This window comes from Tauraco erythrolophus, chromosome 10, assembly GCF_009769465.1.
Source record: "Tauraco erythrolophus isolate bTauEry1 chromosome 10, bTauEry1.pri, whole genome shotgun sequence".
In the NCBI taxonomy this organism is placed as follows: domain Eukaryota; kingdom Metazoa; phylum Chordata; class Aves; order Musophagiformes; family Musophagidae; genus Tauraco; species Tauraco erythrolophus.
In genome coordinates this window covers 18,314,268-18,331,341 of record NC_141474.1, presented here as the reverse complement: position 1 = coordinate 18,331,341, position 17,074 = coordinate 18,314,268, and the positions used below count along the sequence as shown (strand labels likewise).

The following is a 17,074-nucleotide window of genomic DNA, read 5'->3' as shown; positions in this document are numbered from 1 at the left end:
TCACGTGCTCCGGGAGCCGCAAAGCAACCGGGCTTTTGCGACAGGGTGACAGCCAAATGGTGCGACATCCGCGGCGGCCGCAGGAGCAGCAGCCGCGGCGGCCGAGCGCTGCCAGGGCCGAGCGCCGCGCCTGGGCGGGGGAGCGCATCGCGGCCCGGCGGGGACCGGACCGCACCGCACCGCGCGCCAGCGCCCAGCGCGACCCCCATGAGAGGAGGAGGTGGGGTGGCGGCGGCCCTCCCGCGTCCCCCCGCCTGCCTGAGCACGGAGCGCTCCCCCCGCCCCCGATGCGCCCTTAGTCCCGGCCCCGGACCCGCCTCCCTCGCTCCCCTCCCCGCCGGCGGCGGCGGCAGCAGCGTCCAGGTGCGGACTTCAAACCCCAGTGCAATGGCGTCCAACGCGGCCGAGAGGGAGATCCTCTTCACCGAACTTCAGGTAAGCGGCGGCGTCCCTGCGGGCGCCACCCCAGCCCCGCTCCGCTCCCCTCGCTCGCGGGGAGGATGGAGCCGTCGCCGGCCCTGCCGCGCCCCGCCGCCCCCTGCCCGCCGCTCGGCGCGGCGCGCCCACCCCACCCCGCGGCCGGGCCGGGCTGGGGAGGCGCGGCGGAAGCCCGTGCCCACCTCAGGCCTCTTCCCGCTGCTCTCCCCCGGAGGCGGAGGCGCCGCCGCCCGGTCACGGCCCCACCCCGCTGCCGGCCGCGACCCGCTTTTGTCTGCTCTCGGCTCCCTCCTTCCCCTCGCCGACCGGCCGCTCCCTCCGGCAGGGCCTGCCCCGGGCCGCGCCCCCCGCCCGGCCGCGGCCCCGCCGGCTGGGGAGAGCCTGCAGCCGGCGCAGAGCCTGCCCGCTCCCGCCGGCGCGGCGGAGCCGCTGCGGGAGCTAGTAGCTCTCGCCGCGCGCGCGCCCGCCCCCCCTCCCCGCCGTCGCCCCGGGCACGGCGCTCGCCAGGGCTCGGGCCGAAGGGGCTCCCGGTAGCCACCCAGCGCCTGCGTCAGGGTCAGGCAAAGAGCTTTTCCCCTGGACATGGCTCCGCGCAGGAGTCGGAGAAGCTTCCTTTACGTAGGCCTTGAACTCAGAGCCTGTGAGCGGAGAAAATGGTCCGACCGACGTTATTTGTCACACGGCAAGGGTTCTTGTTACTTAAAAAAAAAAAAAAAAAAAAAAACCAAAAAACCAACCAACCAAACAACCTCCTAACACTGTAAAAGGTACTGAAAACTCAAGGACTGGTTGTTTCCATCTCTGTAATTTGATCAGTTTCGATTGCCTGTGCAACTGTTATTTTTCTGCTTGTCAGCCACAGGGTTATTAGATGCAATTCGGGAGCTTTGCTTTTGTGCTCTTAAGTGTCAGCTCAACCTGCTAGCTCTTCCGCTTCCGTGTCCAAAAGAAAGCTTGCTTTTTTTTTTCTTTTTCTTTTTTTTTTTTTTTTTTAAACATACATCACTAAATCTATGCAAGCTGTTATGGTTAACCAGGCAAAGAATGTGTCTCTGAATTTATTAGTTGGACAGTTAGCCAGAGAAAGGAGTTCATAAATGGAAAGCATTGAATTTGATGTTCAAATGGAAATTAGAAAGGTATACTTTAATAAGGAGAAATTTTGTTTCCTACGTTCTGTTAAATTCTCCTGTAATTTTAAACGTTAGCGATGTGCTCACCTGATTAACAATGGAAAAGAAGGCACAAGAGAAATGTAGCAGTCTACTTAATATTGTAGCACATGAGATGGCTGAAGGCTAAGGATCCATCTAAAACGCTGAACTTTAATCAGTGGCTCATAAGTGTCTAGGAAGAATCACTATGTTAATACAAACTTGATACAATGATACATAAGCTGGTAAACCTGTTTGAAGTGGTGAGCTGTGTGAATAAGCAACTCTGGTAGTGTTACAGGTAAGCTAAATGGAAGCAGAATTTCTGTAGGAGTACTGAGACAGGGAGTTGGATTAATTTAAAAAGAAACGAGTGGGGTTTTTTGTTTGAGGGATTTTTTGTTGTTGAGGGTGGAGAGGGTTGGTTTGTAAGGGTTTTTCTTCCTTGAAAGATGAGACTGACAGTGATACTAATTTAAAAAAAAAAAAAAGCAACAATGAAAAACCCCAAGATTAATTAGATCCTTTGGTTCTCTTCCATTATACGTGGTAACTTCTTTATCAATAAATACAGTTCTTTGAGGAAGACAGAAAGGTTACGAAGTTAACTTGGAAATCCCAGTAGGATTTAAGCTTTGTAAACTGCTAACTTATAGGTGTTTTTAAGAGGAACTTCCATATTGGGAAGAACCACTGTAAAGGTGGTGTTTTGTTTGCATATAGTGGCAAATAGTAGCAGTGGAATGTGAATGCATCAGTATTGTTTTTCTTGGGAATTCTTCAAAACAAATTACTCTTTGTGTACCTGTGTGTAAAAGCTAGTTTAGTGGCATGTTGTCAAAGTAAAGGGAACTACAGTAGAGAGTGAGATACGCCATTTCACTCATGTTTCTTTAGGAGGAAACTTCCTCAATCTAAAGAACTCTAACCTAAAAAGTGCTTATTTGTAAAATGGGCTTTTAGTTGCCTATTGCCATCTTGTGCAGAAAGATGAGGAAGTTGTAGAATGCATGGCTACGGTAAAGGCTGAAAGTGTCACGTAGTTGGGTTGATCTAGATCACGAACGATGTGTGGTTTAGATGTTTTGCTAATACTCGTGAAAACAAGCTAAACCCAGTGTTAATCCCAGGCTTGATCATGACATGGAATTTAAAGTGAGTATCAGTCAGTCATGGATGTAACATGTTGCTTATTGATATCCTATGTTCTGCATACACTTGGTTACGATATCCCCGTGTAGTCCCACGTGCTGTGTGAGTAGTTAACTGTTAGGTTTGGATCGAGTTTATAAAAGTGCATCAGTAGTCATGAACCAATTGAACTCTCCTGCTATAAAGATTCGCAAACGTTCACAACTACTGACTAACAGGATGTGAAGTGGGTTCTGAGAAAACATGAAAAACAAAAGGGCAAAATAACTAACTGCTGAGAAGAAAGTGGTAACACATAGACGTGGTATATGTACTTGTTTCAAAGTGTACTGAATTTAATTAAACAGATCACACTTCTCACTGTGACAATTTTATATTTTCAAAAAGTGACTCCATATCTGATAGAGCAGCTTCTTAAAAACCTCTGCTAGCAAATATCCACTAGACATTTCTGTCCTGCTTTTTCTACAAAGTATTTTCTCCATTCTTCTGTATCTTACTTCAAACATTTCGCAGACAGTTAATAGGATGTGGAAAGTAAGTCTTGCTTCTAAGCAAGTTTTCATGTAAGTTTGTTCAAGGTGAAAAATGCAACACTTACTCCTCAGTAGTTAGCGAACGCATAGCATGAAATAAACTTGGCAGTAAACAAATCCTCTTTTTAGTTTGTTCTGTTTAATAGCTTCACCAGCAAAATTACCTGATTACTAAAGATTGAAAGATTATGTAAAGCCAGCTTACCTTTTTTCCTCCTTTTATCTCCAGTACCAGTTCTTTTGTGGGAGGGGGGAGGAGCTTGGGTAAGAACCATTACTGCTGATGCTGCCTTCCCTTCCAAAATTCTACTGTCCTTCTCTGGCCCTGCATCCTTTTAGAACTTTGTCCAGCAGGTAAACTGGCCTCTCCAGTGCTTGCTTTCAGGTTAGTTGCACAGCCTTTAACTCTTTGCTTCCTGGTGGAAGTGGCAACTCTGTTTCCTCATAAAATTAAACTTTACCTTATGATGCTGTAGGCTCTTAAATAAGACATCCATGAAATAAAATCTTTAAAGTTTACATGAAAAAAAGTTTGAGTTTTTTTATATCATTATTTTAAAAAAGAAAAGTTTTGGTGAAGTAGTGTGCATTCCCAGAGATGTGTGCTTTCTTGGCAGTGATGGTAGATGTCAGCATGATAAGTAGGTATGGCTGAGGTAACAAATTATTACTTAGACTGTTTAAATGAGGCTATTGTGTATGTAAAGTGATTGTACTTTTATACTTCTAGGTGTTTTCTACCACTTCTTTTCTAGACAGTAATGTAAATATTTTAAACTTTTGACTTTTCTCATTAATATTATAAGATTTATTTTAAGAAAAGTTTTAGTTCACTCAAAATTGTGCTTCCAAAACAATACCTGTTTAACACCAGAAAAAAACCCAATATATTACTTGATGTTATTTGCTTAAATGAAATTGTTTGGTCAAGATAGAGAGCTTGGGCTATGCCCTAAAGTAATTAAGTATGTAACAGACCCTCATTTGCTTCAAATGGAAGTGTTAAAGGCTCTACTTGGAAAAAGTTTTCAAACTCGGCCATAATACATTCTTCTAAAATTACAAAATATTGGCAAAATGCCTTTATTTCTGTATTGGTCAGAATAAAGGGATTTTTAAATGGATATTTTGTTTTAATGGAAGCCCTAGTCGTATAATTTCCTAAGATGCTGTACTCGAGGATCTTGAAGCATAAATTTCATGACAATCATGTTTAAAGGCCACTGGTAACTTTCTTTTCTTTAAAGTAGTGATGAACAGTACCACAACTGAAATATGTATAAATTATAGTTACACAAACAGTAAGGCTTTCACACACAGTAAGCACATCCAGTAAGGCTTTAGTTTGTTTTATTTTTCTGTTTCATATCTAGGACAAGAATATTCCTAAAATGAGTATGATTGAAAAATGCACAGTATTTTGTTAGTGTGCATGATATAAATTGAACAGTTAAGTCTTAGATTACACAACTATGTTTTATATATAAACGCATACAAAATTAGGCACTTGCATTTCACTGTGTTGGGTTAAACTGCAAGAGAGGACTCTAAAGACCTACATTTCATTCCTGGCTGCTCTGCTCTCAGCTAGGTGACATTAGGCAGATGACTTTGCTTACTCATATCTCAGTTTCCTCATCTTTAGGATAGAGGTAATGATGCCTGCTTTTTTAGAGATAAAAAGTACTGGGTGTTTATTATTAGCTGTGCTGAAGTGCCTAAGGACACCTTAAAAAGGTACAAGTAACCTAATTAGCCTGTTTTGAACAGACATTGTAATTAGGCTGAACACTCAGCAGTAACACTGCCTTCGAATACTGTTCAGCTAGGACAGATGAGCCTCAAATGCTTTTGAATTACTCTTCTTTCTTCAGAATGAGAAAATGTCACATTCAAGTGAAAATGTCCTGAACTAGTCTACTGCAGTTTAGACATGAAAACGTGTGTGCAGCTGCTTGGGATTTCTTATGTCCCTACAAACGCTTCCAGAACTGGTGGGTTTAGGGAAGCGCTTCAGGTTTTTTCCTTTTGTGAATACAAATTACTCTTTAAACAGTACTCTGCTCAAAACTTGTATTAGTAAAATATACATCCTGATCTCAGTGGAACATAAACAGTCCTTAAAATACCTTTAGGTAGGTGCATGGGTGGGGGTTTTGGTTTTGTTTTGTTTTGGGTTTTTTCCATCTTTTGAATTCTGTCGGTCTGCCTGTTAACATAGGAACTTGTATATGATGTAGACTTATATACATTTGACTGAATTTTCTTTATCAGAGCCAATGTCAGAGCAGACCTGGATCTGTTATTTTAACTCAAGATAAATTATTAGTGATGGCTAGTAGAAAAGTATATTTAGTTACAGTGTTTGTAATAATACTGCTGTAACAGTTTTATACATTGTGAGTGGTCATTCATTACAATGTAACTTAAAGTCTGTAGTAAAATAACTAGGTAAACATGTCCTTTACATTGGGAAATGGTGGTTTAAGGGCTTAATGGTAGGATTAAGCATCTCTTCATCAATGTCTCAGTGCTTTGCTGAATTAGAGACTAGACATTACATGGCCTCTACTTAGGTTCAGAGTAGCAAAGCCTTATGGTGTGTTATATGCAGTGCAAGGGTCTCAGTCTGCTTTTTGGTTTTGCTTTTTCTAGAAATCACTTGTACAACTGGTACAAATTGGTTGATGGTAGGCTTTTTGGTTGGTTGGTTTATGAATCCAGTAGGTGAACGGGTTCCAGAATGGACTGAGCTGGAGCGTCTCTCAGGAGATACTGCTCTGTAGCATGGGCAAGGCATCTGCATGGTACTTTGAAGCTTTAATTATTAATGCTTGGCACAGGGAAATAACTTCTTTGCTAGTGTTGGGGGTGAGTGGTGGTGGTGGTTGTTTTTAAAGAAATGAGATTTCTGTTGTAGGATCAGACCGGTGACTTCTGTTACTTTGAGATACAATTCGGAAGTACTAAGTTGAAACAGAAACCAGTAGCGCCATTACTTAACAAAATGCTTTGTGCCTGTCCTTGCAGTAACATTGTATCTGATTATTTCTAGTCTGTTTATTTGAACTGCAGCAATGAAATTGTCTCACTGACACAAGTCCCGACCATTTTTGTTACTGCCATTTTACAGATACTGGTTGCTTACTGTTCCACAGTTCACCAGTGAATGGAACTACTTGCATGTATCCTATGGAGCAAAGTTCTGCTCTTTAGGTTTTCTCGTGGTGCTTTGTGGGTGCTTTCCCAAACCTTCAGGAATTCTGTGACTGTGTCAAACTAACACAGTTTTGTGGCATCCATCAACTTTGCTGGTACAACTTCTGGCAGCTGGTGAGGAGGATGTGACCGAGTGCTGTGGTGAGCAGACCCCAATATGAACAGGACAGTAGTGGGCAGTTGCAGGCTTATGTTCAGTTAAATGGATCAGCTCTGCTGGGAATTCTGCTGCTGTTGTACTGTGGGTAATAGAAAAGGCTGAAATGAAGCTATTCAGGCTAATGCATCTAACTTCACAAATAGGGTGAGTTGATAGAGTTCACATGATCCGTTACTATGGCTGAGTTTTGGGACCATCAGCAGCGAGCAGTGGTGATCTGATTGGTTTTTGAGAGTCGGCCACACCTTGTATTTTTCTTGTTGATCTTATAGATGCAGTTTCCTATACTGTGTATCAACATTGTACCACTTTGGCTGTAGTTTCTGTATGCTGCTACGGTGCTGTACAGAGCACTTCTGGAGTGGATGCACCGTGATGGCAAAACCGTGCTCTCATCAGTGCAGTTTGTAGCTTCTGCTGGGCAACCGCAGAAAAATTGGGAATATTAGCAAAAGTGTGTTTTACTAGGACAACTGGATCCTTTGTTATTTTATTACAGATATACAGATAGCTATCAGCAACCAAATTAAGAAATGATTGACTGGGAAGGGCTGGGCTGGGCTATGAAAGGTTAATATATGCAGATTTTCCTGTTCTTTTTTGTGCCATAAGGAAAGATTGCGATGTGGCAGGACCCAGGGCAGGTATGCTCTGGCCCATTATGCAAATCAGGAAAACTGGGCTATGTTTGTAAAAACCTTAATGTGGATATGACTAAATCAGTTGGGTTTTTCTGCCTCCAATTCCTGTGGATTTCTTTAACCTTATTTTCTTCACTGAAGATGTATTGGTTTTTAAATGACAGAGAATTTCTGACTTGTTCTCTAAATAAGTACAGATCAGAGAGCTTGAATCAATATGGTATGTTCATGTCTGTATGGTAGTCCGGTGCTGAAGCAAACTGGTTTTTGTTGAGGTTTTTCAAATGTTTGCGATCTTGCAATGTAGGAGCAGGGATCATAGATTTTTAAGTTTCCATTAAACACAAGAACATGTTAACCTGAAAATGAAAGTTAGCAAAACGAGTGCTATTTCTATTGAGAAGAACCAGGGGAACAGCTTTCCAGTGACTTTCCACACTTGTTATTAGAGTGTCACAAAATACAATAGGCGGTAGATCTGTAGCCAGGAGAAGGCATAATTAAGTCTGCAATACCAAGGTGCTAATAGATCGTATCAAAGCTCTGAGGTAAATCACAGGAATAACGTGAGGTTCTGTCTGTTAGTGTGATGGAAACACTTGCAAGCAGATCAGATCAGAGAGGAGAACTTCTCATGTGGATTACTTCAACAGCGGTATGTTTCTGAATTAGTGCTGGGCCTTAAACCTGCAGAATGTTGCTCAACTCTTAAAATGTAAGGGCTGATACACTTTTTTGTTAGCTCATAGAAGTTAATACTCAAAGCACTTAAAGATCAGTATCATGCACAATTTCTTTATGAAATTTAAAAATAAAATACATGTACATGAACTTCATAAGTACATATGTAACATCCTCTGTGTACTCACATTTGTTAGACTATTGAAATAAATAGGTTATTAAAAGGAATAAAAGCTAATAGTAAGTGTAATTGTTATTTACCTGATTTAGAAATAGTACTTGCAAATAATTGTGGTGCATAGCTATTCTGAAATTATTTTTCTGTCTTTTTGTATATACGTATATAAATTTTTTTCATATATAAGCTTCATGTAACTTTCGAGGACAAATTGAGAGTTGAAAGAAGTCCTCCTTTTTTTTTTTTTTTTTTTAAAGTCCCAAACACAAAGTGGCTAATTAAATAGGAAATAACACTAATAATGTGGCTTAGTGTATCGCTGGCTCTGTAGTTCACTTATGGATTTAGGAACTTTAACATATATTTTTTAAAGCTGTCAAAAGGTATATTAAACTTCTTTTTTTGTGGCAGATCACTAAGACACAAGCCATGTTTGTGACATAAATTTAGGATGGAAAAGTTCTAGTTGGTTCAGTGACCATGCTGTGTGCTGGAACTGGAAGCTTTGCCCATACAGACTTGAGGCTGTTTAAAGAAATGTCAGACTTTGTCAGCTGGTACTGCTACTGAAAATGAGTATGTGCTGGGTTGTGTTGCTTTCCATTTGCACAGACAGCTATATGGTGAACGGATTTTGTTGTTAGTTTTGTTTTGGTGTTTTTTTCCCCCCCTAAATTAGTTTTCAGCCAGATCAGGTTCATAATCCAGTTCACTGTGTGGCCATATAAAGGTTTGTACTGGCATATATCAATGAATGGTCTGGGGCAGGAACAAACTGTTAGGGGAGGATAGGACTGCTGGTTCTTTAGTGTGCTTTTTTTTTTTTTTGCCTGCAATGCTGATTTATGCAGCAAAATGTTTATCAGATTATAGACTGAGATTTACTCTCATGCGTGTGGCTTTGAGCTAGGGACTGTGAAAGAGTTCAATTCTGCTGCAGATGAATATGCAGATAACAAACAGTCCATGCACTGTCTATGGCTAGCTTCACATTCTTCAAGTGCAAGGTCTCACAATGTGCTGCATGTGACAGTAAAAACCTGTTTGTCTGAAAAAGCATTGAAAATAGAATTATTTTGGACATCTTGCATAGGTGGAAGATGTACTTTCATTTAGTTTGATGTCGAAGATTGAGAACAGTGTTAAGGTTTTGCAGCAGTAGACTAAGTGAATGTCAGGATATGACCACAACTTTATTTGCTAGCTTTCACAAGCTGCTCTTAAACCTTTTTACGCACTTGAGGCAAGGAGTAGTTTGGAAAAATCTTGAGGTTTTTTGTTATTTCTCTAACTTAATTGAAACAGAGGGATTGAATTTTGGAGTGAAGACAACATACTGTGCAAATAATACTATAAAATCACTGTCCATAAAGATAATGAAGAGTGTGAGGTATTACAGTTTGGTACAAATATATTTGTCAGTTATTGAATAGCTCAATAACTGTGAGACATTTGAATATTTATTAGCAAAAAACCCCAAACAGTGAGTTGAACATTTGCAGTAACAGAATACGTCTTAATAGTCACATGAGCATCAATTAGAGCACTGCTTAGAGGACAAGATTGATGCTGGGCTTGAAAGGTCTAGCCAATTAGGCGGGGGGAAAAAAAGCCTGAAAATATGGTGCAGAAATAAATTCAAGCTATGCTGTTAGAATCTGGGACTTTTTTTTAAATTGTGCTGTTGAGGTGAAGGATTGTCTTTAGAATAAATCAGGAGAAATTTTTTGGTGATTCCAGATGTTCGAAAGCTCTCTGCTAACAACTGGCTTTTTGTGTAATATGGGCAAGATATTTTATGCCAGTCCTTAGATAAATGGAAAAAACGTGCTTAGTTCTGTTCTTCTGCCTACCTTTCTTATTTCTGTTCCACAGGAAGAGGAACATAACCTCTTTTATGATAGATTTTAAGACTTACACTGTTTACATCACTTGGGTTAAGAGATATAAGATAGAAATTGTTTTTTCATTATTGTGGCACATACTACAGTATCACTTAGATTTTTAAGTAATACAAGTCCAAAAGCCTTCAAAACTATTGTTGAGAAATTTAAGAGGAATGAAATTGACTGTGTTGCCCCTTGCTTTTTACAAGCATAATATGTAAAACCATCCACTACTTTTCTACTTTATGTGTTTATTTATTTATATGAGAAGACTTTGCAAAACAATTAAGTGGAATGTGTTTTAACAGGATCTGCATATGACGTGACAAGATTATTTCTTCCCTAATTCTCAATTTGTGTAGGCTAAAATCATATGACAAAGAAGTGTCAGCTTTTCTTAAAAAAAAGCAAAAGTACATTATTAACCTCAGAAGCTGTAAGGATGTATGCTGCTGACAACTTGTCTGGAGCACATGGGCAACTACGTGGGCATAGTGGGATGGGGGGACAGAATATAGTAAATTAGATTCTAGCAAAAGATTTTAGAAGACAAGAGTCAGACTGAAGGCAGGGTTTCAAAGACTTGTATTGAAAAGTACCAAAATAAGCATACTACAGATCCACGGAACATTTTAAAATCGGCAAGACCTTTTTGTAGGACATGTTCTAAACTTAGTGGCAGAAGTAGAAAAGTAAAAGTACTGTAAATCATACATGCCTGACTACTAGTCTAGCATTCTTGAACCACTGCCCATTTAGGACTCAGCAATCTCCTTTAATGGAAGCATGTTTTCTTCAATATTTGAGTTTGTTTGTTGCTCATAAATAAGCTCATATAAAGCTGGTGTTTTAGGCTGAGAATGACTGGATGTTAAAAGTTGTCATTTTCACGTGTATAATTAGAGATTTAATGATTTTTCTTCAGGTTGCTAGGATTTGTGTCTTTGGTCTCTCCTCTCCAGAAGAGATGAAAACAGAACATTTTGAAATTTAAAAGAGAGAGTACTTTAACATTAGAACAGGATCATTTATTTCAGAGGATTTTTTAATTGTTGTTCTCTACTTCTTTATTCATACCAGTTAGTCTGAGTCAAACTATGTATTCATTTGTTGGGAGAAAAGTGTAATCATTTTTGACTGTTGATCTCGATCAAGTTGGTTCAGATATGATTCCTTATAACATAAGCCACTTCACAAAGTAATATCTAAATCCAACTTTTTTCCTTTTTGTTTTATATGTGCAGTTTTCAAATATAATGAGTATCTATGCCAAAGTACATGGCATTCAGCAGCAGCTAATGTTTGTTTTGAGGAGCAAACTCCTTTCTTGAATTCTGCCTTTTGTTGTAACAGACTGCAAAATGCAGAAACAATTTATGATTGTTAATTTAAATGCTTTAGAAATTGGTGTTCACCTGTATTAAGATACTGTACAAGAGGGTGAGTGAATGTATTCTCAAGCTTTAATTAAACTAATTCTAATAGGTTTTTTTTCAAAAAATTCTTACGAGTTTAAGTGCAGGAGGAAAAAGAACATTAGTCTGCTGTAGATACTGTATTCAGTATCATCTTCTGTTCTTCAGGTTAGCAGCCAGCACTAATATTAAAGTGTTATTTTTTTGAAGTGTTTCTTTTTGATGGGAGTAACTCAGTGACACAGTCAGGGCAGCAGCTGCCATGCATGTGGGAATGGTTTCTTTAACTCCAATTTGATTCTTGAACCAGATGACCTTGAGTATGAAAGAAAGGCAAGGGAGATGCAAGTTCAGCAAGTGGTCTCCCATTTTTGTAACTCTTTCCTTTCTATAATAGACAATACAGGTTTAGTAACATTTCATTTCTTTAGCAGTTGTCTGCCTTTCCATCTGTTGCATTTACTTGAATTAATTTACTATCAATTTAAGGTTTATGCAGTACTTGAAGTAAACAGATTTTTAAAACTTAACTACAGGCATTCATATTCTGAATGTATTCACATACATTTTCTAAACTATGCAGTTGAATTATTTTCTTCTTGATTTCCTTCTAGCATGTAATATTTTCTGCAGATTTCCTTCACTAATTTTTGTCTTGCACTTTGTTGACCATATATACTGAAAATGTCAGATGTTTCTAATTACTTTTATGAATTTTTCCACTGTTATAAAATAAGCTGTCTACTATCCTGAAGTATTTAAGTGTTTCTTTATCACAATGAATGTGCTTGAAGCTTAGTAGTATATGGTCAAGTACATCTACTGGGAATTCCTGCAAATCTGAGTTACAGCATCAATGAGCATTTTAGTGGTATATGGCATATTGGATGATCAGAGATGCCACTTCCTCCCTCACGGTTAGCAAAATGAGAAGGAGAGAGCTGGGTGTGGTTCTGGCATCTTCAAAAAATGGGGAGAACCTGTGTCTAGGCAGAAGCATTGGCTGTACCCCAGAATGTTTATAATAATGCCAGTTCATTGTGTCCTGGCTAGGTAAAACAGTGGGAAGGACATGAAAAAGAAACAAGTAATGCTCAAAGAGGTCAGGGAATCGTGCAGTTGAGAGGATGCTAGCCTGAGCTAAAAATAGTATCTTATTTTGGAAGATGGTGTAGACAGATTGAGACTGTACTTTATTTTTGTGTAGCTTAGTTTCCTTTTTTTATTATAGAGGCTGCTTTTTATTTTTCTCCCCTGACTCTTGACATCTGTAATAGAATGCTTGAGAGAGGCTCAACTGCCCTCCCTCCCACTCCCTCCACCCCCCCCCCAAAAAAAAAAAAAAAATCACCTTCTCACCCCTGCTTTCAAATACAACCAGGAAATAGCCACAACCTCCTAAAACTTCAGTTTCTGTCAGAATATGCCAGTCTCTTTGATCAAGTAGTAGTCGTCTTCCTGCTGGTATTTTTCTGTCAAAAGTTAGTTTGTATATTTTTGCCTTTTAAAGATGACATGCTTTAGATGAGATTGCTCATTATTGAGGAATACATAGTAGATACTCTAGGGACTGCAACAGGTTAAACTCCAACCATAAATAGCTTCTGACTGCAGTAATTTCTTTCTTTAGCTTAAAGGTCTTCTTCATGAAGGTTTTGCTGAATGTCATATCTAGAGTATTTTTTGTAGCTCTTGGTTACTAATAAAGCGGAATATTCTACTTCTATTTAACATATTTTTCATGCTATAGTGTTGATTACTAACCAAAGGTTTTTCTCAGGCTGCTAACTAAACTGCTTCTGAACTGGAATGGAGTGGAAAATTTTTAGCCTTGAGAAAGAATGTCTTGAAAGTTGTGAGCATATCAAAGTCAGTTACACTGGAATATTGGCAACAAATGTTCCTAGGATGTCTTTCAAAATTGTAAGCATGTGTGAAAACTACTGTGTATATATGCCCTGTAAAATATGGTGAGGGTTTTTATATTAAAAAATGGATCAGTTTAGGATAAGCAGAGGTTGAATGTCACATTCAAGATTCCATTCACATGATTGGTGCTGGAAAACACATAGAACGCATGTGTAATCTTATGGACTCTGAAAAAGGAAGGGCATTGAAATCACTAACAAGTGTGCCTCATCGTGGGCTTTCTGAATACTCAGCAGTATAAAAAGCAACATATCGTTCCCCTAGTTTAATGCACTTGTGAGAATTTTTTGCCATTATTATGTAAACTTGGATTTATAGCATATCCTTTTAAGCTTTACTTTTATAGGTACATCTATACATGATGCATTGAAAAGCTGGTGGTTTATGCTGCTTTATTTCTGTTATGTTACTGATCTCATTGCTTGTTTGGAAACTGATGTTTACCATTTTCAGTTTAGCTGATACTGAAATGTGCTGGTAACAAGAGCTGGACAGAAGAGAGTCCTACACAAGTATATATGCAAAACGGGAAACAGCTTACTTGGGAGATGGTACTGAGACTGAACATAGAGAGTAGAATTTGTTGAATGAGCATTCAGCTAAAATCTTAAGATTTTTATTCAACACTTTAAATGTCAGAAGTTTATTTTGAGTCATAAGAAGGTAGATTTGAATTACTGTACTTCAGGTCAGTGGGGGATCAGGGATCCTAAAAACTAAGAAAATGTAGGAAGTTGTTAAAACCAAAACTTTAAGCAGATTTGTATTTTGAAGTGTAAATGTATTAAGAATTTTTTTGTACTCCACATAATCAGCAAGTGAAATCACCTGCCTCTTTCTCATTGCTGTTGCATATAAAGCAGTTAAATCAGGAAATTTTCTTTTCGCTAGTATTGCAGGCTAAGACAGGCTTCTGTTTCTTCATTACTTCTTTAATACCTAGGGAATTCTTAAATAGAAAATGGACATTAAGAAGAGCCAGTGAGATATTTCCTACCATATTTTAAGGGTCAGAGAAAGAAGGGTTGCAAAAACACTCTACAGATGTATCACAGCATACATCAGTGATGCTCTGTAAAAGTCTCAGGCAAATGGGGATGTGAAGTAATGCTTCTATAAATAACACTGTGTTCATCTGTAAACTTTTACTGGAAAGGCATGGAATGAGATGCCTGCATCTCTGAAAGCAGAATTTTGGGAGTAGTGAAAAGTGATCTTTTCTACTGACTGCCTGTAAAGGTGAGGAAAGGATTTAAGGAGGCTTTTTCATCCTTCTTTTACTTGTGGAAATGAAAATAGGAGCAGTGTTTCCAGCTGGTTGGATTGTAGAGTGTGAACTTAAATAGCTATATAATAGCCAAAACTACTGTGAAAGAGTTCTCAATCCCAGAGTAAAAAGACATAATTCCTTGGTGTAAATACAGACGTACATTTCTCTCCTGTAATAATAGATTCAGCTACCAAGCTGGGGAACCCATAAGCTGTAGTGAAGGCACTGTTGCATAGTCCTAGAAAGCAAAAAAAAAATCTAGTTCCTTCACCAAGATCTTGTGTTCAGCCACTTGGCCTGTTGCCTCATAAAACAGATGTTAGTATTATCTCTGATATGTATTGCTGCATTTATAATGTATAAAATAGTTGGCTGCTAAAGATGATGGCTTAATTAGAGTGGAATGTAGACTCTCAGCTCTTCCATTAGTTTTGTAATGGCTAAAAATAGCTCCTGTAAAATATAGTAAAGTTAAATGGACTAACATATCGTTTGTCTGTGCTGAAACTGGAATTGTTAGAAACAGAGAAATTTTTTCACGTCATAGTTATCCATCCCAGAAACTGAGATTCTCATACATGGATCACTTTGAGGTTTTCAGATTAAAGGGATTAGTGTATTGTTTTTCAACAGTGCCCTGACGCTTCTATGTGTTATTGAGAAATTCCTGTTTACTAGCTGAGGATTTCTTTTACATCATTTCCATGATTTAAGATTTTTAATCTGCACTGAAAGAACAGAGAAGTCCCAAATTGTACTGACTTGTTTTTGTAGTAAGGTGTTCTAGAGTTCTTCTCCTGCAGTTTGGTTAGAATGTGCAATACTTTTAAGTACCACCACTTACAGATGTGGCAATAGCTGATACTGTAATTTGTGGATGAGCAGAATGGGCAATCTGTTGCATTATCCGAGAAAGATAATAATACCTTTTCATAAGGTAATAGTAGCTATTATCTAATTCATTTTTATCATAATAGAAGAAAACCACCTTACAAATGTGAGTGGACCTGTTTGTCATTATGTATTAATAACTGGGTTTGGGTTCCTTGGGGCTTTATTTTGATATTTCTGCATAGTGATTAAAACTTTTTCACAAGCAGAAATTTTGACCACATATTTATCTTAATGTTAACATTACAGCCATTGAAAATGTATAGTTTTAATGCAATGTTAACTTTACATTAAGGTAAGTATGTTTTTTGGATGCACGCCCAACAAAATATCACCTTTGTACAGTGTGCATTGCATTTGAGGAGGAGTTATCAAAGTCATAAGGCATGATTGTGACTCATGTCTGTTGACTGACCTTTTTACCTTTGAAAATCTCTTCTACTAAATTAAACAATATATCCCGTAGCTTGGATAATGTAGTAGTACTATTTTTTCCAACATCTTGAGCTATATGTGTAATGTTATTCTGCTCTGAATGTTAGACAAAATTAGGTAAATATTTTATATGAAAAAAAAAAGTACTTATGTTGAAGTGACATTCAAAAAAAGTATATTGACTTCCTGTGGCAGCAGAAATGCTTTATTTTAGGTGTGTGCTTTAGCACACACTTTAACAGATACCTTACTAGCTATGTTTTATTTGGGGAAGTGGGAGAGTATCTCTTGTGGACAGATTACTAGTACTTAAAGGCAAATTCTCTGTGCAACATTTGCATGATCTTAGCTTTATCTTAAGTAGTTCTGTTTCTTCTGTAAGTTATGTTGGAGTTCAAGCATTTCGAAACAACTGCTTGCACCAAACTTGAGCTTAATGCAACTACAGAGAAATCAGTCAACAAACTGAAACAAGGCGAGTTATAAGAATTTCTCTCAAAATAAACCCTTGTTTTAGTCTCTAGCAGTAATTCAAAATGAGTGTATTAATTTTTAAAAGAAATTGATACCATGCATACCCATATGTAGTATTTGGCAAGAATATTATAATATACACTTTATTTTAAAAATACATGCTGTATATATTCAAGAAATAATTCTAGGCCATTAGGATGAAGTTGTTTATATATTTACATGGTACAGAAAATTACAGATGTTCCCATAAAGAAAATAATAACTCCATGTTTATTTGAAAGTGTTTAAAATAACAAACAAGCAAACAAAACAACCCCAAAACCTAAATCCCTTTCAATGCTTTCTTTTGCTATAAATTTTAAAATGTAACTAGTTTGTGTTGTGGTTTGTTTTTTTTTTTCCAAAGCAGTCTCAAACTGTCAAACACACACAAAAAAGTAATTTCTCTGCTATTTACAAGCCTTCACGTTTTTATTTGTGTAATGAGATCCTAAGAATCTTTCCCCAAAGTATGTCTCAAAAGAAGACTAAATTTTCCAGATCAAATTTGGAAAATACAAAACAAGTTTGTGTGTGGAATTTCTATGTTGGCAGTAGGCGATACGACACACGTGC

General features: G+C 38.4%; 1 protein-coding gene across 2 annotated transcripts in view; it reads left to right on the top strand.

Annotated features, from left to right (window-relative positions):
• The first annotated feature begins 308 nt into the window (after positions 1-308).
• The window catches only part of PKN2 (protein kinase N2), a 57,063-nt gene continuing 40,297 nt past the window's right edge, over positions 309-17,074 (top strand). For both annotated transcript variants that reach the window (XM_086617780.1, XM_086617778.1), the window contains exon 1: positions 309-435. In XM_086617780.1, the coding sequence (XP_086473906.1) occupies positions 388-435 (48 nt within the window). In that variant the 5' untranslated portion in view covers positions 309-387. The remainder of the gene's footprint in view (positions 436-17,074) is intronic.